This window comes from Harpia harpyja, chromosome 14 (assembly GCF_026419915.1).
Source record: "Harpia harpyja isolate bHarHar1 chromosome 14, bHarHar1 primary haplotype, whole genome shotgun sequence".
In the NCBI taxonomy this organism is placed as follows: Eukaryota; Metazoa; Chordata; class Aves; order Accipitriformes; family Accipitridae; genus Harpia; species Harpia harpyja.
In genome coordinates, this window is record NC_068953.1 from 39051899 (window position 1) to 39076298 (window position 24400).

The window sequence follows — 24400 nt, forward strand, 5'->3', positions numbered from 1 at the left end:
GAACTAAGATAAATCCAAGACAATTTCCCCCAAGGCCTTGTGGGTGGACCGAAGGGTTTTCATTCCAGTCGAGCAGTAAGTGCCAGCCCCTTCAGAGAACATGTCTCCGAGGGCCAGGCTAGCCCTTCTCCCAGTAAACCTCCCAGGGAAGGAGATGGGGCACACCTGAAGATGCTAAATCTGTCTCCTTAAATGCATATGCTCCAAGCTGGTAACTCATGTAATCTTCCTGAGAAGATTGGAAAGGTCCTAAAACATCTCCCCATGGAAAAAGCAGCAGCACTGCCTGCTCCTTTTGGAGAACATCAACTCCTCCATTTGCGACTGCTTTTGGTGTCCCCCTGCATCACCCTAAACATCTGTTTTTCAAACTGATACCAGTGTCTAGATGAATTGGCAGGCTGGCTGAGGTCACAAGATCAGCAGATGATGCCAGTGAAGCCCGTCCAAGTACAGAGCTAATCTGCAACCCTAGGGCTTGGCAAAAGGCAGATGGACACTGCTGTGACAATCTTGATTTCCCCAGCAGTCACGTGGGAATAAATTTAAATCTTTACGTTTTTACAACCAAAAGGTCATACAAGCCATATCCAAGGCTTTGCCATCTGTTGTCACTTGATTTAATAAAAAAACAATACTACAAATTGCTTTTCCACTGATGAAGGAACATGCAAAGTGAAGAAAACTAGACTGCTCAGCCATAGGAGGACAACTTCATGAACCCAATATCAGGCAGGCACTGTTCAAACTTCTGCATCTGTGACCTCAATTTTCCATTTGAGATTCTGCTGTGGCAAACTTCAGTTTATTTAGAAAGGATTGTGTTCCTCACTCCCTTACCATCTTCTCTTTCCTTCAACACTTCTATCCACAGATCTGTTAGTGTGAATATATAATCCCACCTCTGCTGTGCTACTTGGGTATCTGCAGACCACAGGCTGAAAACCAGAAAGCCAAACTAAAATGATAACTGATTGGCCCTACCGACTTGTGGAAGTTCACTCACCACGTTTAGTATGTTCAGTTTTCACATTGTCCACTTTTAATGCAAACACAAATCCAATACCACTTTCAGCTTGGTTTCCTTTCCTTTTCAGGCAAATTAGGGACTCCATGATGCTGCCCACAGAGCTATTATTTTCCAACTGTTAGCCATTTAAAACCATTGGCCAATTTTGACCAAATTTGACCAAGGCAGAGACCTCAAATACTGGTATTTTGGCTAAGCAGAGCTCAGCTCCCATTGCTGTGAGAAGTTTCAGTCTATGACCAGCCTGGTAGCATCAAACCAGTAAAACTGGTAGGAGTGTGGGAGGGTGCTGTGCTCCCTGTGTCGCAGGGAGCGGGTAAGAAATGAGATGTTCTGGGGGATGTCCAAACAGAGGGAGGGAGCTGGGGTAGATACTGGGGCAGGGGTGTGTAGGGGACACAGGACGCAAGTCCATAGGAATCCAGCTTCACTGGTTCTGCTACGCAAGGAGCAAGTTTGCTCATAAGCATAATTTGACCTTCCCTTCATAAGCAAGAGTTTTTCTCAGACCTGAGAAACTTTCTTTTATAAGATGGAGAGAGACTTTTTATCAAGGCCTGTAGGGACAGGACAAGGGGCAACATTTTTAAACTGAGAGAGGGTAGGTTTAGGTTGGGACATAAGGAAGAAATTCTTCACTGAGGGTGGTGAGACACTGGAATAGGTTGCCCAGAGAAGTTGTGGATGCCCCGTCCTTGGAAGTGTTCAAGGCCAGGTTGGACGGGGCTTTGAGCAACTTGATCTAGTGCAAGATGTCCCTGCCCATGGCAGGGAGGTTGGACTAGATCTTTGAAGGTCCCTTCCAACTCAAACTATTCTGTGGTTCTACAATGGAAGGAGATTCTCTCTCTAACCAACAGACACCCCTGAACCTCGCACTGTACCAACCCCATCCTTCAGCTAACCCAGGACTGACATAAACACGAGTCGGCATCATGGAGGCTGCTGGGCAGAGCCCTGCCCGCTGTTACTCACCAGCTGGATGGCTATCATTAATACCGTCTTCAAAGTGAACGTTCTATCACAGAGGTCAAATAAATCTTCCAAGCTAGGACCAAGCAGCTCTAGTACCATGGCATTGTACTTTCCACATGGTCCGAAGTAATACACCTGGGGAAGCCCTTCAGCTGGAAGAATATGAAAAGAATTGAAATCAGTCAACAGGACAATGTTAATAGCCCTCCTCCTGTGTGTAAATCTTTTGCTGGGCAGAGCCTTTATTTTTACCTCTTGAGTGTCCTTTCTGTTTGATCTTGCCCAACAAACAAATAAGTTTCAGCACGCACTGTGAATGAACCGAAGGCCAAATCAGTGCAAGCTTTGCTCAGCTACACCCTTGAATACGCAAATGGATTTCAAAGCAATAACACGACCACATGAAAGTGTCTAGCTTTGGCAGCTTAAATGCTTGGACTTATGGAACAAGACATGGAGTTCCCTACGTTGCACTAAACGCCAGGCAAAATACAACCCCAAACGTGGGCTGGCACTCGTCTGAGCAGTTAGGAAGATGATAGCCCTTGCAGAAAATAAGGCATGTCCAAAAAAGGGCTGCTTTTTCAACCAAGATAATACATAGCCGCAGTTTTTTAGCACAACCTTACACAAAGTTTACTCTTATTATACTCTTGAGAAAGGAAAAAAGAAAAGTTTTCCTTTAAAAAAGAGCAAAGATTTAAATTTTGACCCATCACCATGTAAAAATAAGCAATCGTAGTCATTAAGCATATGTGCAAAGCATTTTGCTGTAGTCGCACACAAAACTCTCGACACCCAACTGGTAGGAGCCAGAGCCTACCCTTCCCACCTAACAGCTCAGCAACAGATTTCTCAGCAAGAGTACGCAATATTTATACTCAGCTGACAGTGGCTTTTTGCATGGATTAGCTTTCTGAAAGGCACCACAAGAAAAGGGAAAAACCGGCCTCGGTGCCTGAACGCTCACTGAGCTGCACAGCGCTCCTTGAATTACCTTTTAGTCAAAAAGAAAAATCAGACCAGCCCATACAGGGAGGAATTCAGTGCAGGGCTAACTGCAAATTTTTCTGATCAGCATCTAGCACAGGCACTTGGCGTCCCGGCATCAGTATCAAGCTGTGTAACACTTCTTTTAAAAAATATATTTCCAGTCTACATCTCATAAGCAGTTCCAAAACACAATGGAAGGGGTTTTGGTTTGAAATATGGGATTTTGTCCTATGTCAAAACAACATCTTTGCTTGAATACACAAAGATATGACGTCCTGCTATTCAGTGTAAAGGCTCAGCAAGGGGAGCACTATTATGTATGCAGCCTTTTTTCACAAAGTTGCACAGAGGTCCGTAAATTATAGAGCATGGGACCTGAAAGCATAGTGATTACAAATTTTACAGCACATTTTAAGTAAACGCGTACACACATCTATATTTACATATGAGATCAATATTAAAAATAGCAAAAAACTTCACTAATTCTCAGACACCAGAATTGAATTGCTTGTGTAACTGCACGGTTTTGTATCTGCTCCGTGGTGTGCTCAGGCAGCCTAGCCCAGCACAGCTTAAGGCAGTGGAACAGGGAAACACTAAGGCTGGAGTGTGTCAGCAACATAATAACTTTATGTCCTACTACAGATTTAGGAAAGCCTCGTTAATCTGCCCAACGGCACTCATCAACTTGCCAACAATACAATAAATGCGGCACTGAGATTACTAAAGCTTAAATATTACAGAACTTATGCTCCCATGTATTACTCAAAAAGAACAAAATGCAGCTTGACAAAGATTACCATAGGATGGTTTTAATCTTGTTAACTCACATGCTTAGGGAATCATATTAGGTATCAGTCATCAGGATGCATTAATGAGATATTACAGAGTATTGCAGGAATTCCCAGTCTAACTGGAGTTTTACGTCCTATGTAAAAGATTTACCCAACCTGGTCTTGGGAGGCTACTGCTCCTAACAGAGCTTCATGTTTTAGGAAGCATTAACAGCAATTAAGTCCTCTAAGAAAACAGCATGGTTTGATGCAGAAGCAATTCAGAAAGCCAAACAATGATGGGATGTGATCCAGGCAGCTCCAAAACATTTTCAAATATCCCCAAATCAACATAAATGATAATTTAATGCCATCAGCTTAGTGCTGAAGGCTTGAATAATTGCAATAGCCCTTGAAGTAACTCATGGTGAGCCACTGAGTTTTCAGTAAAATCTGATGAGAACTTACCTACATAATTACATCTAATACCAAGATCTACTTTTTAGAGAGTAATAGAAGAAGAATAGAGAATAATAGTGGAGAATAACAGAATATTCTATAAAAAGTTTAAAACTGAAACCATTATAAATTCAAGATATAAATACAGTGAGTACTTCTACCACAATTTCTACATCAGAGTAACAGTCTTGAAAAGTGCAAATCAGAAAGGAAACCACTTGGATTAGGAGTGTGCTAATTAAGGTATACAGGAGAAAAAAATTGCAGAAAAGCTCTTAAGGAAGGCGAAGAATCCTGTTCCCAGAGCAAGGGGAAAGGAGTACATTTACAGCCTTACTTGGTAAAGAAGGAGCATTGCAATTAAAATTAAATTCCTACTGGGCATAAGAACCAGGAAGATAAATTGCAGCAAGACTCAAAAGATGGGGATTTCATGTAGGGAAGGAAGCAACGCAACTATTTAGTGCTCTCTGGGGTCCCAACTCCTTCAGTTAGCTTTACCTACTCAAAGCCTTCCAAGCCAAGAGCTTGGAGTACCCTTCTCAGCTTTAAACCTCAGGAAGGCTCTGCTCTTGGTGGGAGCTCCTACAAGGTGAAGCTGTAGCGAAGAACATTAAAAAAAACATCCTAATTGCCAGCCTACAGAAGACATTATTAGTTTCAGGCATATTTTTAGGGTTCGATTTTTCTCTGAGGGTTTTCAGCAGCAATGCTGCCAGCTCTGCAGTCAACAACTTACCTACTGGCTTTGCTAGAATAAAAATGCTGTAGTATATATCTCATTTTTAGACCCAGGCTGCATTGCTCACATACCCTGGACCCAAAGGGGCATTGCTGACAAGCCCTGCAGAGTCTCCCAGCCCAAACCAGGGCTCCTCAGCTCCACACTCATTACTGAAATGAAGTTACAAGGGACACAGGGTAATGCACCCTCAGCTCAGCTCACTCAAACACAAGTGAACACTTAGCATCTTTTTAGGAAGCAGCAAAGCTCAAAAGAGAAGCTGTAAGCTTGATGTAAATATTAAAGGGTGCCTGTTGCCTGCAGGATCCAAGCAGGCAGATGAGGCTAGATGATTTCAGGGTGGTTCTCTGCAAGTTTGAGATACAGGCATCTCTGGACCCATTCTCCTTATGAACAGTAAAAAGGGCAGCTTAAGAAAATCTGCATAAAATTTTATTTAATCACAGCCCATCTGCATAATTCATGATGTAGCTTGGCTCTATTTCAGCAACAAGCAACGTGTCCTGGTGCCACAGAGTCCATTGCCATGGTGAACCACAGGAACTCCACAAATATCACGAGCAGATCTGTAAATACTTAAGAAGGACGTTGCCAACAAAAGAGATTGATTGAGGAAAAAGTATCTTTTGTCTGGGCAGTCGAACTTGAGGTTTTTAATGGCAAGCAATTGTGTTGGCAGAGGACTGAAAAGGTCAAAGCAAGCCACGGTGCTGTGAAGCAGTCTGTCCTAGATGTGCAGTTCTGGATTCAAAGAGTGCATGTATTGGGTCTGACTGAGATGGAGTTAATACTCCCCATAGCAGCCCTCATAGCACTGTGCTCTGCATCAGTAGCTAGAAAGGTGTTGATAACACACCAGTGTTTTGGCTACTGCTGAGCAGTGCTGGCACAGCATCAAGGCTGTCTCTCCAACATTTTTGCCCCCCCCCCCCCCAATGGCAGGCTGGGGCAGGGCGAGATCTCGGGAGGGGACATAACCAGGACAGCTGACCTAAACTAACCAAACAGATATTCCATACCATATGACGTCAGCTCAGATATAAAAGCTAAGTAAAGGGAGATGGAGGGGGGGCATTTTTGTCTTCTGGAGCAACCACTACGTGTACTGAAGCCCTGCTTCCCAGGAAGTGGCTAGACATCGCCTGCTGATGGGAAGTAGAGAATAATATCATTTGTTTTTCTTTGCTTTCACGTGTGACCTTTGCTTTCACTTTATTAAACTGTCCTTATCTTGACCCACGAGCCTTTTGTTATATTTTCTCCCCCCTGTCCAGCTGAGAAGGGGGAGTGATAGAGCGGCTTTAGTGGGCACCTGGCATCCAGCCAGGGTCAACCCACTACAGTGCAGGATGAAAAGCCACAGGCAGAGCAGAGGTCTCATCTTGAGGATTCAAAGGTACAACTCAACACTTGAAATACAAACCATGATCAGTTTAATGCAATTAATGTACAAAATCACATCTAAACAAGGAATTGCTCCATGGCATTAAAGAACAACAACACATCAAGGGAAGAAAATCCAAGCACAACACGTGCAGGTTCTCCTTTGGAGAAAAAGCAGCCTGTTACAGTGGAGGCTGCTGCAAGCAGAAATCGTCCGAATTTGCTTAACAGCTTTGGTCTTTCTTACTGCTGAGTGATTTGGCTTGTAAAAGGCCCCACTCCACCCTTGCTCTTGTGGAAAGTTTATCACCCCAATAAACACAGACTGATCACTGCACTGGAATCCACAGGCAAATTCTGCTATTTCAGCAGTGCGATGTCTTGGAAAAAATTCAAGCTGAGCACAGCGAAAACCTAGCATAGCATTTCGGAGATTAAAGCATCGTGGCTGGAATGAGAGCAAATGCAGACATCAAAGCCGAAAACTCAAGACTTTGCTTCCACCACGCTCCCGAGCAGCCACACGACTCCGGCCTTGGGTTTCCTAAGATGCTAGAACTCTCACTGCTCCTGTGGGCTGCCACCAAAAGGGACCATCCCATCCTCACTCCACCCTCACCCGTCCCACCACCTCCCCGTGCTCACATGGCTGAGCAGTATGTTGGATCAACCCAAAAAAAAGCTTGGTGTTCACTTGAGCTTGAATGCAAGAACGGGAACAGTAACAAACAGCAGGACCACTGCTCTTTGAGAGATCTTCATTTGAGCTGAATTAACACCAGGGAACTACACCTTTCAGCAAATTTCCATTGCAAGATCAAGCATCCTGGCTGATTCAAGTAGTGCTGTCTTGCTGCCACATGCTTTACAGCATGACTAACGGCCCTAATAACTCATCAGAGATCCAGCATACTCCAATAAGCCACGTTAGTCCAGGCATCAGACGTACAAGTCATACAGACAGTCAAAAGCCATTTCCAGGACTGGTTATGAAATGGTGGCTGGCAGAGAGATGCCAATCAAAGGTTATGCCCAAGGGAAATCTGATTTTGCAGCATCTGCCCCACGTGGAAGGCACGGAAAATGGAAACCATCTGCTGCAGCAGAGAATACGTACTGATGCTCTGTATACGGGCATCATGAGAGGCTATGAATAAATCTCATGCAACAGCGAGCAGCCCACAATACACCCAAGAAGAGATGAGGTAGCAAGAGCAGGAAGCTACATGTGGCACCTACATCAGTGGAGGCACAAAAGCCAAGTCCCTGTATCTCAAATTGCCAAGACACAACCACAACTTGTGAAAAGTGAACAATACTGGTAGCTTCTGAATCACCAATTATTTTGGCTCCCATGGGAAATTGGTTTCCACTGCCCTTAGGTGTGGTATGGCCAAATAAAGAGAAGCTGACATCTTCAATTTCAAGAAGAAGAATTACAGAAGAATTTCGTAACCTTTCTTCATGCAGGCTTCAAAGCTGAGCTCTGTTACAGAGAGGATACACTCTTAAGGAATCTCAAATTAGATACCCAAAGACAGAGGGAGACGGGAGCAATCCAATGTCAAACAAATGGCTGATGCTCCATGCAAAAACACACTCTACATGAGCAGCAAGAACTATTCTTCATAGAAATAGATACAGAGACACGACGACAGCAGCATTAGTGCACAAAAAGTTCTGTGTGATTTTAAAGGAGCACTGATGAATGGGACGTAGATTGTCACAAAATTCTCCTTCAGAGCAGAAAGTTTATTTTTACAAATCACAGAACACAAAATTACATGATAAACAGCATAAATAGCAACTGTGTGAGAGCTGAATATCTATAGCTAAAATTAAACATGTTCCAAACAAATTAAACAAATTGCTTTAGAGTAGTCAACCCATTTAAGCTGATTACACTAATGAGGATCTACCCTTCTCTTAATTTTCAAATCGGAATAAAATCCTGGCTGAAACAGAAGCTTTGCTATCAACACTGACTGGGCCAAGATCTCATCTTTTAACCTCTTAAAACACACCTCATGATAGCGGGTTTAAATCTACCTGAGTACGGTGGTTAACAGGTTACATCTATGAGCTGGAATTAAAAAGGCTCATTCTGACCTTCAGGTTTCTGAATAATCTTCTTCAAAAATAGAAAGAGGGGAGAAAAGTTAAGATAGGCTTGTTACTTGGAATAAAGTTATCCTAAAGGTCTTTTAAATATTTGATTGCATATGTTTCAGAGATGTCTTATTTCAAAGTAGGACTGCAAAAGCTTTTCAGTACAGTCCTTCACCTTCAACCTTAATTGGAGGAGTTTGGGGAAGGACAGAGATTTTGGGTGATGGAGAATATTTTCTCATTGCTATAAGAAAACACCCAGCAGTTGAGATGCAAAGGAAAATGAGCAGAAAATGCAATTTCTGACTCTGGAACCAACTCACTTGCAGCTGCGTTGCAGGTGGAAAAGAGGTGATGGCACAGGGTCCACCACAATCTTGCCAACCTCTCCAAGACTTTACAAACCTTGAACTGGCATCAGATTAGGGAAACAACCTAAAAATAGCAAGCTGATCCAACACACACAAAAAACATCAACGTACAGAAGTGGGGTTAGAGCACCACTGTACCTCAGCGGTGACTGCAGTCGGAGGATGGTAGCCACTGCAGCAGCTCCCTGCCCACCGCTCTGATAGAGATCATGGAGATGACCAACCTGCTTGGGAATCATGAGTATTTTCAGCCTGGCTTCTGACTGTAAAGCTCCTGAATAATTTCCTTGCTCTCCTGAGCTTTGATACTGTGGTTTGAGAGCCCACAATTTACCTTTAGTTCTCTCTCACTCATCTGAACAGGGTGAAGAGCAACTGGACCTGTCCAGAGCATCTGGCAGCATCTCACTGTCTCCTGCTCGCTTCCCTGCGATGCTGCCAGGGAGGCAGCTGGGTCACCATTGGCTTGGACTCCTCTGGGAGAAGGGACACTCAGCAGAGCATCACTTAGCAAGGACCAGTCCCATCTGCTCCTCTCCCTTGCCCAAAGCCCAGCAAGGAAAGCAGCAGAGAGGGCAGCCACAGTAGCCACTAGATAAGCCACCTCCTCAAACCTTGACCAGACATTGTCCTGGCTTTCTCTGCTCTCTGCCCCATTTATTCTAGATATCTCCTCCGTAACTGCTCACCCTATTCCAGATGGTATCTCAGCAGCCCTTTTACAGACTCATTATGAGCTCCTCTTATTCACGCTCCCTCCGAACACCCTCCTGCTCTGTTTGCTCCAACTGCTGCCAGACACTTGGCTCTCCACTGCCAGCTTTTCACAACATCCTTTTTCCTGCTTTGGTTGGGCAATGAATCATCTCCTTTCTAGCAAATGCTAAATGCTCCAGCATCGCTGCCCAGCAGGAGTAGCTGCAGCAGGACTTTCCACTTAAGCCCGCCAGTGGGTGAGAAGGGTGCAGAGCTGCTGCCGAGAGGGAGGAGAGGCAGAGCAAGGTGCTTCTCCTGCCCTTGGACGTGGAAGAGGCACGGCTCAAACACTCTCTGAATCCACGAAGTACTTGGAAATAAAGCAAGGGAGAATGTCACAAGTTGGATCAATACCTTCTCCCCTGATGACCGCAGAGCACACCAAGCTTTTAATGGGAAGAGATGACACTCGGCCCACAATGGTACAACAACTGTATACAAACCATGAGTAGACAGAGCCACTCTCATCTCCAATGAGTCTGCAAGTAAAGCATGGCTTCCTTGCAGACTCCAAGACTCCAGCTTCACTCCAGAAAACCAGCATGTTTTGTGCATCTTCTCAGGATACGCAGAATGTATTGAATCCCTGCTGTGTTTTGAGTAGCTTGTTAGTATCTGAATCTACAAAAAAAGGTACAGAAAAAGGAACAGAAGAAAAACAGACTTGGGAAGGACAGAAGGAAGAACATATTTGTTCTTGCTGCTGGTAAAACTCCAAACAATTTCATTTTTACTTCAGTTGCAGAAAAACAATTTTCATGATCGTTGTGTTATTAAAACAGGGTGGCATTTCATTTTCCTTGAGTTGTACAAGCTGGTTTCCTGATACCATGGCTTGACTATTAAACAACTCTTCACATACACAAAGAAAGAAGCAGTTTCAGAGAGTGTACCAAGAGGACGTTCACATTTGTATTCATAAAAATAAAAGAAGATTGGGAGGAGAATCAGCCCTAGCTGGAAAGGCTAAGCTGCAGGAAGACTTTCAAAAATCTGGGAAATTTACCCAGAAACACCCATTCACAGGCAGTTTTTTAGCTGTAGTGAGCAAACTACAGTGAAGTGAAATTGTTTCAATTCTTGACAGAGACAAAAGAATACAGCACAACACAATAAATTGCTTTTTTTGGCAAGTTTCAGGAGACTGAATTCACATTTCTAGGGCTCAAGGGATATGACTGCACTCAAATCTCCACATTACCATTGGATCTTATATCAACATACCCTTTGCACCAATCTCGTTCCAGTGACAATGGCAGCTGGGACGTAAAAGAGAAGGATCAAAACAGTATATAATTTTAGAAGGATTATTTTAAACCACCCCCAAAAGTTCTAGCTAAAGTTCTAGCTTAATTATCTACCTTTTCCCACACACCTGCGATACAAGGACAAGGGTGGAAGAAAATATCAAAAGGTTTCATTTCACATAATTATTCCCACTTTGCTTTCTGGGTTTCTTTGTGCATTCAGTGGAGCCTGTGTTTTTGCTGAAAGGTGTGAGAAGCTGCTGTGCTGCAGTTTTTTTAACTTCTTGAGGGTTAAGTGAGGGGTTACTGAAGGCAATGGGATTTGCCCAAAAAGCTCTCATGTAATTAAAATATAGCCACATCATGAACCAGCTCTCCGGGCTGCTTTTCCACCTCCAAGCTCGGCTTCACAGTTTGAAGGCGTATGTTGCTCCGCACATCGTCTCCATGCTGTTCAACCAGCCAGGCACTATCGGCAGCCTTCGCAGCTGGGATCATGGCTCCCATGTGATGGATATAGCAAGAAAGACGTGACCTCCTGTTCCTGCTACGCTGCAGGTAGCTGCACTGTGTGAGTTTTGCCTGTCAGTGCAAAGCCAGACCGCATCTGTGATGGCCAACTCTGTTCTGCTGGTTAATGCCAAAGAGAAGTTGTTTCCCCTTCAGTTTTCCTTGGCTGTGCAGTTCTCGCATTGGGTCAGCTCTACCTGCTGAAAAGGAATTAAGTAGCAGGTTTTGGCTGCTTAATTTTAACCAGGTAACAGAGAAGTTGAGATGACTAAGGGTATGCTTTGTGATTGCATTTTTTTTTCTTTGAGAACAAGTTATGCATGTTAATTACATTACAGGTATAATCTACAGGAAGCTTAAGAAAAATCAACAACAGAACTCGGTTGAAAGAGAGTGCTCAGCAGCACGCAAATTTAACTCCAGAAGCACTGCCAAGGAAGAGGCTACCTCTTGGCAGATGAAAAATGCTAAGAAAGCAGCAATAATAAAAGACTTCTGCTGAGTCGCTCCTCTGCTGTCCAGAGAAACATTTTGATTTGATCACACGAAGTCCCAGGTGGCCTCTGCCCTTCATCAGCTCATCTCCACTGGAGACTGTTGGCTGGAGGCAGAGCTTTTACCGGCTCCCTACTTCCTCCCCTTCCACACACCAAAAATCTATAGCGCAAGTTAAGTGATACTTTAAGCTTACGGCGTGCCGGCCAGCTGCAAAACAGGGTGAAACTGCCGTGATGACAACGCAGAGGGAATATGACAGCTTGAATCACAGCTCAGCTGCAACTTGCATCTCTGCGCAGTGACCAAGAGTCATTCTAGCCAGGATGGCACAGCAGCATAAGGCAAAACTGGCACATACAGGCAGTATTTGTCGTTGATCCAACAGCATTTGGGTCTTGATGACAGATCAGATGGGTCCAATTTAGCCGGATAAAGCAGACAACAGCATCAGACACGCAGGCTCTGCTTTGTGTGCTCAGGAGTAAGATGATACTCGGCCACGCTCAGGCAGCTCAAGCTGGCCAGCTTCTGCATGCCAGACCATGGTGGGACAATCCGGGTGGCTTTTCTTGCAGTGCAACCCTACGTGCTATCCCCCAACTGTCCTGAGACCTGCTTGCAAAGCCGTGGGTGCAGCTCAGCCCCACAACACTCATGCTCGTCCTACTGGGAGAGCAGCTTGACAGCAGGAATGCTTTGTGTTGCCATCAAAGCTGCTTTAGCATCGGCGCAGGACCCAACAGGAGGACTGGTTAAAAAGCAACGAGATGAACATTTGCTCCTGCAACAGCATCAAACTAGTAAGTGATGGATGCTGAGAGTCAGACACATGTAAACTCTCCTCAACGAGTCAAGAGATTGGCATTCAGCAGTCCCATAACTACTGTATTTTTTGAGGGAAAAAGGGATTTTTCAGATTAGTAGGAAAGCGTTACCCACACGGTCCTTCCAGCCTGATGGAAAACCTCCCAGTCCCTCTTGTCACAGGAGAACCTCCTGCAGAACAGAAGTTCAGAGGCGCTAAATAAGATACTACCTCCAGATATCATCTCTCTCTTTCACCTTAAGATAGCTGAGTACGAGCAGGTAGGAGCAGAATTTTGAAGGAAAAACTGCCACTTGCAGACAGAAAAATTATTACAAAACTTCAAGTCTCCACCCAGCGTAGAGCTTGCTGAAAAGTTCTTCTGGCATAGCTGGATCCATTACAGGTTCAGGGGCAGAGTCTATGGCTTATCTTTTAAAGATGGGAGGAGGTTTTTGGATAGCAGGCTGGACACAGCTCAGAAATGCAAACTCCAAACCCATTTAATAGCCAGTCTGGGAGGTGGGCAGCCCCACGTACCAGAACTTCACTTGCATCAAACCTCCCTGGCACAGCTCAAATGTTTCTCTCTTTAAAGTGAAATGCACCTTAAAAACCTTCAGCATGTGTAGGATGCTTCTGGTGCTTAGGAAGGACAAACATATGAAAGGGATCCCACTAAATCAGGCACCCACCTTCCCAAAGGGAATCAGCTGTGTTTCAATCAAGGCAGTACTCAACACCTGACACATCAGCCCTCCAGAAAGTGAATTGACTTTTATAGCTCTAGACCTCAATTATTTTCTAAGTACAGCATCCCGACAGCTTGAAAAATTTTCATAGAAGGGCTAGGAAAGGGGGACAAGCAGAACAGAAAGGCTAACCAGTTGCTACATAATTATTGTGGCCCTAATTGCCAAACTGGGTTTTCCATTCAATGTAAATATAAATTCCAAGTTTATCTTCAAACATTGAGTATTTTCATCTCCTCACTCAAATGGCTGAGGCACTCAAAGTCCCAAGCACAACCTGAGCTGCTAACAAGCATGAGATATTTCAGCTCAGGGTTTGCTAGAAAGCAGCAGAAGCAGCACAGAGACCTTCATGATTAAATGGCCCGTCCCTCTCCTCAAGTCCAGCTGGATCCTTACAGCAGTTGGGTCAGCAGCACATCTCACAACCTGCTCTTAGTAGACATTGCTGTCTATCAGAAGAACCCAATGAGGCATCTGGGATGACTCAGATTAGTCCGACTGCTACAGATTTATGACCACCATTGCGGGGCATGTCAGGCTTCAAGGAAAAGTGTCTGCAGGAAAGGCATTTTTCAGCTTCCCAGCATCCTGCCATTCCCCTTTGCACGTTGCCCAGTGTCGCTGGGTTTTGATTTATGATTACTGCAATGAATACCGGAAGAGCAAGAGATGCATGAGGCCGTTTTGAAATATAAAAAGGAAACTGCCCTAATCTCATATTCAACTATTAATGGCCTTGCTTTAAAAGCATGTGATAGCTTCCAATTGACAAAGCCTAAATTTAGCCCAAGGAAGTAAAAACTTCTGATGTTAAAAGAGATGCTGAAATGTGCACATTCAGGAAGCCCTTCCTAACAAGGGAACTGCCACATTACAAAAACCCAAGTATTTTTAGATAGTAAAATATTATTCTCCAGAGATCAACAGCAAGCCAGCTTTGAAAGCAGGCAGGCTTTAACTGGGCGCGTTACAGTAATCCACTACATTTTGGTTTGCAATTCAAAAGCTCTGAAGTCAGAGATCCCTCAAGTTCAAAAGTTTGTTGGGCTACCCTGACTTTGTAATGAAACTGCTGATCACCATTCTTTAAGGGTGCAGCTAAGTGTGAGGGACCTCCACACGTGTTGCACTTTATGTTTAAAAAGGCCATTTTCAGATGAATGAAACCATGTCTCCTTGCTGAGGCATCTCAAACTTATTGCCAATGGTACACTTCTTTGCAAGATTTGAGAATGAAGGGAGAAGAGTTTTTCCTCGCTGTCAGAAAATTAACCCAACAGCTTAAAACGAGTGCTAGGGTCTATCACAGGAATTTGAAGTACGGAAATCATCAAACACAAGATGTGACCCAAAGGCGCAAGTTGCTTTCCGTGCAAAGGATGTCAGTTATGTATCATCTTGCACAGATAAGCCACTTACTAAATACTTATAGTAACTGAACACTTATATTCTAAAATATTTCCACATACTTCAAAGAAGGAGGCTGCAGTGCTCATCCAGAGTGTTGTAGTGTGACAGCTATGAACAAACCTTTCCATGCAACGCAGCAGGACACAAACGTACTTCAGGTGATGGCCATGTGTTGCTCCATGCCAGCACAAACCCGCTTTGGGGCACAGAGGGGCAATCCCCACCCAGCAGCTCTCTCCTGCCCCACACCAGCACCTTGCTGTGGGGTGATCTGCTGGCTCAGCTCCCGGCCATGGCAGTGTTTCCATCAAGGTGGCAAATTCAAGTGGGATTTCTGAAGATTAAAGCAACCACAGCAACGGCTAATGCGTATGTTCGCACTCCTTAATTAAACAGGGGTGTAGACATCTTGCACTAACCCGCACTTACGTGGCCTCGAGTTACTCCAGCTCCCTTGGGGAAAAGCGTTGCACACAGCGAGTTCCCCGTGAAATAGCTGGTATTGGCAGCGTGCTCCACCACGGTGACTTGTTTACATCCATCCGTATAACAAGTCTTACCGAAATGACCCTTACCTAGTTGCTACATGAATGACAGCATTGTGCAACCGGCATGGAAAGAATTTCTTTATAAAGAACGCCAGTTCATACAAAGCGTGCAGGAGGTCATGAGTAAAGCAAGAGCAACACAGAATGAGAAAAACGTGCTCAACGTAGACAATCCCCCAAAGCTAACTTAATACGCAGTATGGAGTAGCTGACAGCTCAACTACATTGAAAAATAGATATACAAATATTGACTAAACTATGCAAAAGGCTCGGTTATTTATACCGCCTTCATTTTCCTTGGTCCTACTTCCTGACAAGTAAACAGACTGCTTCACTCCAGTGAGTTGTGCAACAGAAAGAGGTCCAAAAGTAAACACACAGACTCTATACTTCATTAGAGGTGAACTTGTTTACAGAGCAAGAATTAAAACAAAACCACAGAATCCGTCGATATTCTATATGTAATGACATACCCCTCCCTGATTCAGTATATTCTGCTCGTACGCTGTGACTCATCTATTGCGTGGGCTGCGGAGAGCAGGGACCTTCTCGGTTTCCTGGGATTCTCCAGCGTATCAGACTCCTCTCCCGCTTTCCACCACGACACCGTAGAGGCTCATTACATTTGACATCCACTTGCCAATGTCACCTACCCATCCCGGGGATGAGCGCTGGCTACACAGCTATTGCATGAAACTCAACGCATGTTGACACTGGACTGCTGTGAATCACATGTGCCAACGTGGGATTGCAAAGGAGTGGGGGAAGGTGTGACTCATCTGCCAGCTGATATAAAAATAAACTACTACTGAATCAAAAATGCATGACTTCTTCACACTATGTGCACAGGCAGAAGCTGTCACTATGCGGGAACTCGATCATCAGCTCAGTGCAGCCAAAAGAAACCTGAAAATAAGCAGTACTCCATTTTACCTTCCAAAGGCAAGGCTTACAGGAAAGGCATTACATATGGCGTTAACAACCGCAGGGGAGAGATGCCAGGGATGCTTTGAAATGTAGTAACAACAACAAAAAAAATTCATTCCTGTACATCTACTGGTCACTGCTGGAAAGTCAATACTTCCCAGGACCATGGTGAATTATTTATTTGTGTGGAAGCACAACATTAAAGAGCAGTTTCCTGATTGCCTGAAGATGTTTTTCAGCCATGGTTACGTCCTGAGAGAAAGGCAACTGGGCTCAGAGTGGTACAGTAATGGTCATGAAACAGTAGGCTCCCTGTCCTCTAGAAAAGGCTTAGAGTTTGGGGGACAAAAATACTTTGGGGAAAAAAAAATATAGTTAAAGCTTTGCAAGTATACATCAACACAGCAGACATGTTTCCTCAACTTCTCAGCAAAGCAAGGCTTATAGAAAGAGGTAAGTCTTTTTTTCCCCTCCAACCAGCATAGCTGGAGAGGAAAAAAAAAAAGCTTTTGGACAAAGCTCATCTTAAAGTCTCAGCATTTGGCTTCCATTTCTGTTGGGAGGCTCTGCAGGCATGGATACATAAGCTCCATTGGATATGACAGCAGCTGGATGAGGAGAGGCATCAGCTTTCTGCCTGCACAGGCAGGTGCCTGCAGCATCCAGCCATCCTCCTGCAGCACATTAAGTGACATGGAGTGGCTCCGTGGGCTCTGCTGCCGCGTCCGGGAGACAGGGCAGCCCAGCACCCCGGCGTGCAGACAAGCTTTGTCACGCTTCTCTCCCCTGGAATGCAACAGCTTTCTCGAAGCGTTCATGAACAGCGTCTTCAGCTTCCCTTTGGCAAAGGGATATTAAACACTTAGCAGACGAGATACATGCTTACGGCACTGAGTAAGGATACAGAGGTTCCTACACCAGGAAACATAGCAGCGTCTAAAGTTTAAAAGGCTTCACCAATTTAAAACCCATTTAAAGTGTTTTCTATTAGAGCTGATAGCAGTAGGATCCATGTTTCACACTACAGGCTCAAGCAGCACTGCACACAACCCCCACTGCCAGCCCAGATCCTGACCAGAGCAGTTGGTCAACAGGGGAGGCCAGTATCTATCCCCACGTGCAACTCAGACTAGCTGGTTGGAAATACCAGCGTATGCAAAAGGATGTGTAGGAGCTGCGGCAGATTGCAGCCAAAAATCCAAATGACGGGATGGGCAGAGATAAAAGCATGGCCATGTACTCCTGCGTGTCCACATTACACACGGGAAAGAGCAGCTCAAGCCAAAGGCTGCTGAAGAGCGAGAAACAGAGGCTAGGGAATACGGGCACTGCTTGCTGATAAAAGATGAGTTTTCAACAAAAACTTTGGAAGAGATGTTTCCCCTGTGAAGTCTGTAAGAGAGTTTAACTTGAAGGAAAGGTGAGAATCTGGAATCGGCCTTAAAACAAAAAGACCATTCCTGCTGAAGGTCCTCAAACCAGGTCAATAAGCAAAAAGAGCCCACAAGACAAAGCCAACGCAATCGCTAAGGCTTTAGCGTGCTGCCAGCAGGACCCAGCTGCTGAAGGTGGCCCAACGGGCCTGGCAGGGCTCCTGCAAGCTGTGTGAACTGCTTTATTCACCCAAACCAAGTAAGAGGGTCCTGGGATGCTGCTGGGCGAGCAGGGAGCAGCTTGAGCAAAGCAAAAGCTTTGCCTTTTGGTACTGCCCAGGAAATGCAGGAGCTGGGTCTGTTTGACTATGGTCAAAGTAACTCAGTTTTGCTCTGCCAACCCCAGCTTCCCCACCCCAATACTTATGGGGAACCAGACACTCAAACATCAGCCAGCAGTGCGGATGGAGCTCCTCCACTCGTCATCCTGCAAGCTGTAGGGCCTGATTATTCAAGATTTTTTATGAATGATAAGAAGCCAAGCCTTTACTCCACAAACTTGAAGCACAGGAGACAAATGACAGGCTCAAGTGACTGACCCAATACTGGAAACGTGCTGGAAACTTAAACTGCTTCTGGCAGCCCTAGGAGATGTAAAAGCATCCAGTCACATTGGAGGAGGAGCTCCTCTTGTCTCCGAGGTACGGAAGCAGCAGATTTAAGTAGCTGTACGAAGCCTCAGAGCAAGGGGAAGCCCAGCAGCCGAGGAACCAGCCTTGGGGAGGAGGGGAACACCTGGAACAGCCAGTCCTCAAAGAGGGTCATAGAGCAAGAGCCTAGTTTTGGGGAATACCCATTACACTTGACCTTCTTGTGGATAGCTGTGCTACTCATGTTCGTACACAGGTAGGTACTATCCAGCACGAAGAAAATTCGGGACTGACTCTGCCACCACCAGTAAAGCGAGATCCTGGGAATAGCCTGGGCCGGGGTGAATCTTCTGTGTCAGGATATTTGTGCATGCTCACATGGATTTTACAACAAAGAACCACCATGAAACAGTTCAGTATGACACCGGCATCTTACAGGATTGATGACAGAGTAACACAACTAGTTTGCACAGAGATTGTTAAAACTACTGCAATTATCTTGGTCAGCAAACGGATCGCATCCCAGACTACCTAAAACCTAAAGGAATTCTCTTCCGTTCCTGAGACACCCTACGGACTGACCATCAGGTCTTTGACACCATGCCTGCGGTTTGCTTTTTTTTGTTTCACTGCTTACATTAAGGTAAAGCAGTCATACACTATTTTAGGTTATTAAATATTTAATTTCACAGTGAGACAGAAGAAACCAGCAGATGGTCACTGTGCAGCAGGCCCCTGCCTCTTCTTTTGGAGGGTAGAAAAGTTCAAGGAAGAATCATGAAAACCCATTTTTATAAGCAAACATCCCTCCATTCAGAGGGGGTAGGTAATTATAGGGGAGCTATTAGTTTCTCTTACTACAGGGAGGCATTGAAACATCAGAGATAGCATCAATTACCTGCAGAAGCACATCAGACATGTCTGTTAGTTGGTTACTTCTGTGCCAGCACTATCTCTGTTAGCTACTTCTGAATCCACTTGATATATCCACTGGTACTGAGTATTCTGAGAAGCACCAAAAAGAGCTACATTCATACAGTTTAGATCCCTTTATCAAATTTTTCACTGCTCTAATATATCTTAATCTAGTGTGAAATATGTCTTAAGATGTATGAGACACAAGAAATCCAGTCTTCTCCTCAGTTAATCCAAGCTGACTAGTGACCTTTATCTGAGTCACATGGCAGACAAAGAAGCTGGTGCTGATGGGAGGTAACAGATGCAACTTTGGTGCCTTGTCAGAAAGTCTTTTAAACATCGATGCTGATGGAGCATGTGGCACAGGGAGCCACAGAGTAGCTGCAAAAGGAAGAGGCAGCTATCACACAACTGTGCTGCTTCCTCCGCTCACGTGGAAACATCTCACGTGGAAGCTCATCCCAGGAATTAACTTCTGACAGAGCCCTGAATTATTGGGCTGTTTGCTACTCTGTTTAACAACACCAAGGAAAATGCAAAACTAAACTGAACAGCCAAAAAAAAGAGAGACTAATTTCACTAGTGTTTGATGATGGCAACAAGTGAAGCAGGTAACTGTTACCATCAGGCATTGAACTGTAGAATTGTTCTAAAATTTTGGGGCAAAAGTCCACCAAAAATATTCTCTGCAATATACTACAGGACCAGACTCCAAAGTCAGCATTACAGAGCTAGTTGCAAATTTCTCTCCAAAAATAGCACTTGTCCTACCAGTGTGATGGAGCACTTCAGGCCCCCTTAACAACACTGGTTGGGCTTCTGCAGGGGTTTTGATGCACAAAACCTTCAAGCTCCTGAGTTTGGAGGTTGTGCTTCTCGATCTGGTACATTTCAAGCAAGTCTTGACGAAGTTTTCTGCAGTCTTTAGCATCCAAGACCATTCTCTTGGAAGGCCAACTGCCACAAAACACTTTCCTCCAGGCTAGCCCCAACTTCACATGGACACATCCAGTCACATACTAGAGATGAAAAATCTTTTTTCGACACACACAAAGCTATGCGACAAGAAGATTCTTACTTGATCCATAGCCCAGTAGGTTGGTCCCTTCCAACCTAAGTTTTCCTATGATCAGTATCCAAGACTAATATACTTTAAAAATGTTTACTCTGAACATCCAGGAAAAAGGAAATCACAGTTCAAATTCTTCTCATTAGGAAAAAAAAAAATTTTCTCCAAATGCTGCAGGTGATGACAATTTTGACTTCTCACAGAGACGCTGCTCACCGAGACCATCTGGTTGTACATGCAGTTGAACGCAGCAGTTGCACTAATAAGAGGACCACGCCGCTACTGCAGTGTTACAGCAATGCTTTTGCTAGTCTCACTTTTTAGGCTAACAGTGGGAGGTTTCAGTCAGCCACGTTATTTGGCAAGACTAATTGGCTAACTTATTGAACAGTATGTCACATGCAACACTACTGTTGCTCTCCTCTGAGTCACACACACCATGGGCTTGGACACTTTCAGTTTCCATTTGGCGAGTCTACTGTAATTTCAAGTAACCAGTCCTGGTTACTGGAAGTTCAAGGCTGTCTGAGCAGTTGAAGCTTGTAAGCAAGAACCATTAAGGGGAGCCTGGCATTAACAACACCACTGAGAACAGACCCATCTATTTCCCCAAAGTCAGCCCATATTTAGCACCAATCTGTTTTTACAGCAGACGGTCTGCCCCTAATTCTCAGCATGGCATGCAGACACCAAGTTAAGGCTCCCTGGTCCTGGCAGTCTGACTCCACCAAAATTTATTTTGTTCAGCTTCCAAGTTTCATGGAGAGACCAGAGAGGTGGCTCACATCCTCCACCCGAGCTCCTGGCTTATTTCCAGTTGTTTTGGCAAAACTGTAGCACAAGAGCTTCTAATGGCATTCAACAGATTATCAGAGCTGCATTTGCAATGCCCGTGGGACCACACAGAGATAGAAATAAAAGTCATGTTGTTCATGAGGCTTCTCAACAGTCTCTTGACAAATACTGGCAAAAAGGCTTGAGATGACAGTCAGCACCCCCCCCTAGAAAGAGGGGAAGAGAGATCTGGAAGGCAAGATCTCCATGTCTGATGGCAGCATACTCAGAAATACTTCCATTAGCGTGCACAGTATCAGACTGTGCAGAAATGCCCTGTGTGGGTAAGTAAGCAGGATGAAAAATTTTCATTGTAGAATGAAAAGTTTAGATTTGTTAGGAACAGGAGAAAACCCATTAAAAATACTTAATCTAACCAAAATAAAGCCAAACCCCCAACATTTGATCAGTTTTAAAATTCTTCAATAACATCTTTAAAAAGTGGTAGAAAGCTGATGGGTGTAGAAAAAGCAGATAGGGATTCATTCACGTGTCATGAAAGACGTTCAACTGAGTTATCACAGAGATGGCAAGCATCAGTTGAACTCAAGTAGGGACCGAGGAGCAGAATTAAGTGTCTCTCTTATTCTGTGATCCTACATTTGATTTATTTACTACACAGGCTTCAGCAGAAATGCCTAAAGTCTCAAAAGCACAGGTAACTGGAATTAAGCAACAACATTAACCTATCAGGAGCTTTGTCCACAGTACCAGATGCTACCACCAGAATACAAAATACATAGAAAAGAGCAACTTATTTCAGGGGACGAGTTCTGTTTAAAACAAACAACAACAATATTTTAGTGTTTCCAATAGTGACAACTTACTTGGTTCCCACATTCCAGATTTTGCATCCTGTAAGGAGCAAAGAAGCCACAAAATGTAGAGTGCTATAGCACCCAATCTCCACAGGATGTGCTACACAAAATTAAGGAAATGGATTAGAAAAATTAATTGGAACAAGCAGAAAGGAAAAATGCAGGACAACTGTTCAGGCACTGAATATTATGAGCTCAGAGCAGATGTATCTCACATTCTGTTCAACTTAGTATTTTGGTAATATGAGAGCACATCCTCTACCAGTGGAAGCTAGGTCCATCCAGGGAAAACAAGAAAAATAAAATCAGAAGAAAGTGTAAAAATTTTACGGTAATGTAGGGAACTTGCCAAATCCCAAGGTCAATATATGATCAAGGCACAGAAGGAGCAGAGAAGGTCTTTGCTTCAGAGAGACTTCCTTGTGCAGTGGGTAGTCAAGGCTGTGGAAATCTTTGGCATGGGAAACAGCACATGCTAAAAGTCTATATAGGTTTAAAAAGCAACCATAAATTCAGGGAAGAAAAATCCAAACACTATTAGACACAAGCTCAAGCCCTATATTAGGGAAATCAGAGAGCTTGCCAGAAAAAAAACCCAAACAAAAAACCCCACTTTGGCTTATCCTGTTAGATTCTTCTCGTATTTGTTGTAGACTACGGTCGCACAGAGGATACTGAGCCCATGGGCTTTTGGACACTCTTATGATTTAGTAAACATCAATGAAAACAGTATTTCAGGTTTTTATTAGAAAAGCTCTATGCTTGTTACAGAATTTCCTAGATTTTAAGACTTTACGTCATCTTTTTGAAATCTGTCATTCTATACATAAATAACTTGCCCTCCATCAAAGGTTCCTATATTTTACAAACACACTTACACGGGTATTTCCCATATCAGTCACTCCTCACTAACTCAAGTTTCTAGATCCACATAATTACTCAGTATCATTATGATGTTATTCTGACCAAATCTCTTCCAAAACTTGTGTGAGGCTAAAAGAATTTGTCCAGATCAGTAAGTTCAAGTCAGAGTTACACAACAAATACGATGGTGACGTTTGATTTAATAAAGAAATCACAAACTTTCTATAAGCTTAAGGTAGGTTTACTTACCCGCACTTCCAAGTTGTTTATAAAACCTGTATTCTAAATGAAGCTGTGGTGCACGTGACTTTATTGGTTCCTAAAAAAAAAAAAAAAAATAAAATTTTTGGTTAAAATTGGTTTGACTGAAAAGAGTTCTATCCTATACTTGAAGATGTGTCACTGTATATAATGCTTCACATTTCAAGATAAAACACCCTAGACTGAAAGTCTAACAACAGACTTCACCATTAGACGTCATTTAAATAAGCAGAGAACAAAAAGCAATAAGACTTGCACTCTGGAGGATAAATAACCTCCTCACTTAAATACAAAGCTCATTCATGGCAGTGAAATTCAAGAATCGTTCAACAAAGCTCCTGGTCCTTGAAGAATGACCCTAGATATTAGTAGGAGGAAAGTCAAGGTTGCAAAAGATCAAGTCCCAAGTTCACTTTGTGGACTGTGGTTGCCCGCAGTATTTTTGTTGGTCACTAGCCTATATTTTTGAAAAATGTTGAGTCATGTACCTGTGTTTTAAATCAGACCACAGTTGTATAAATGTACAATCTTGCTTGCAGCAAGCACTACAGTGCAGCCAGGTATCTGGTAAAAACACAGAAAGAAGTCTTCCCCTTCAGTAGCAGGTGTCAGTCAAATGTCTCAAAACACTCAAGAATATTCTATTTTTATACACAGAATAATAAAAATGGATAAGTCTGCAATACACCCAAAACATTACATTTCTCAACTGTTACTCATCTGCACTTTATGCACAAAACTTAATGCCTACAATCCATAAAGGCATTAACATGCAAGATTACAAAGCTTCTAAAAAGATAAAGTTAACATGGAGAGGATTAAGAGACTTGAGAAATTACATTTTCAATAAAACTGTGCACTTGGGACAGGCAGTAATGTGGATTCACCTACTTCCCATACATCTTTGAAATGGAAGTTAATACTGCCCTCAATTTTTGTTTGGATGTTGCTTCTTTCCTTGCTTTTGAGAAAAAAAAATGCTCCATGCTCAAAACTACATAAAATTCATAGCACGGCACCAAAATAAGTCTGAATTTCAAAAACCTGCTAAATAGCCCTCTATTTGATGAACTCTTCATCTAGAATTTTGCCTATAAAGGAGCCCCCTAAGACCAACACAAAAAAAGTCCTTTCATGTTTCACGTCAGCTCCTATGAGTCAGAGCAAAAGCATCTTATCTAAGAATTTGAGCCAACATCTTTGATACAGTGGAACAACTCTTCTGTCTGCACAGGAGGACATGAAGGCTTTAGCTGATCTACTTTGTCTTGTTTCACCTCTGGTCTGCAGTGTAAGACTAATGTCCACATTTGGCGTGA

General features: G+C 43.7%; 1 protein-coding gene across 5 annotated transcripts in view; it reads right to left on the reverse strand.

Moving 5' to 3' along the window:
- CSNK1G1 (casein kinase 1 gamma 1) overlaps nucleotides 1-24400 on the reverse strand; it is a 111085-nt gene that overhangs the window by 29961 nt on the left and 56724 nt on the right. For all 5 annotated transcript variants that reach the window (XR_008238174.1, XM_052807333.1, XM_052807331.1 and 2 more), the window contains 2 exons: nucleotides 23070-23139; nucleotides 2006-2157 (listed from right to left, as the gene is read on the reverse strand). Coding sequence is in view for 4 of the 5 variants with exons in the window: in XM_052807333.1 (XP_052663293.1) it covers nucleotides 2006-2157; nucleotides 23070-23139 (222 nt within the window). In the remaining variant the exon portion in view is untranslated. The remainder of the gene's footprint in view (nucleotides 1-2005; nucleotides 2158-23069; nucleotides 23140-24400) is intronic.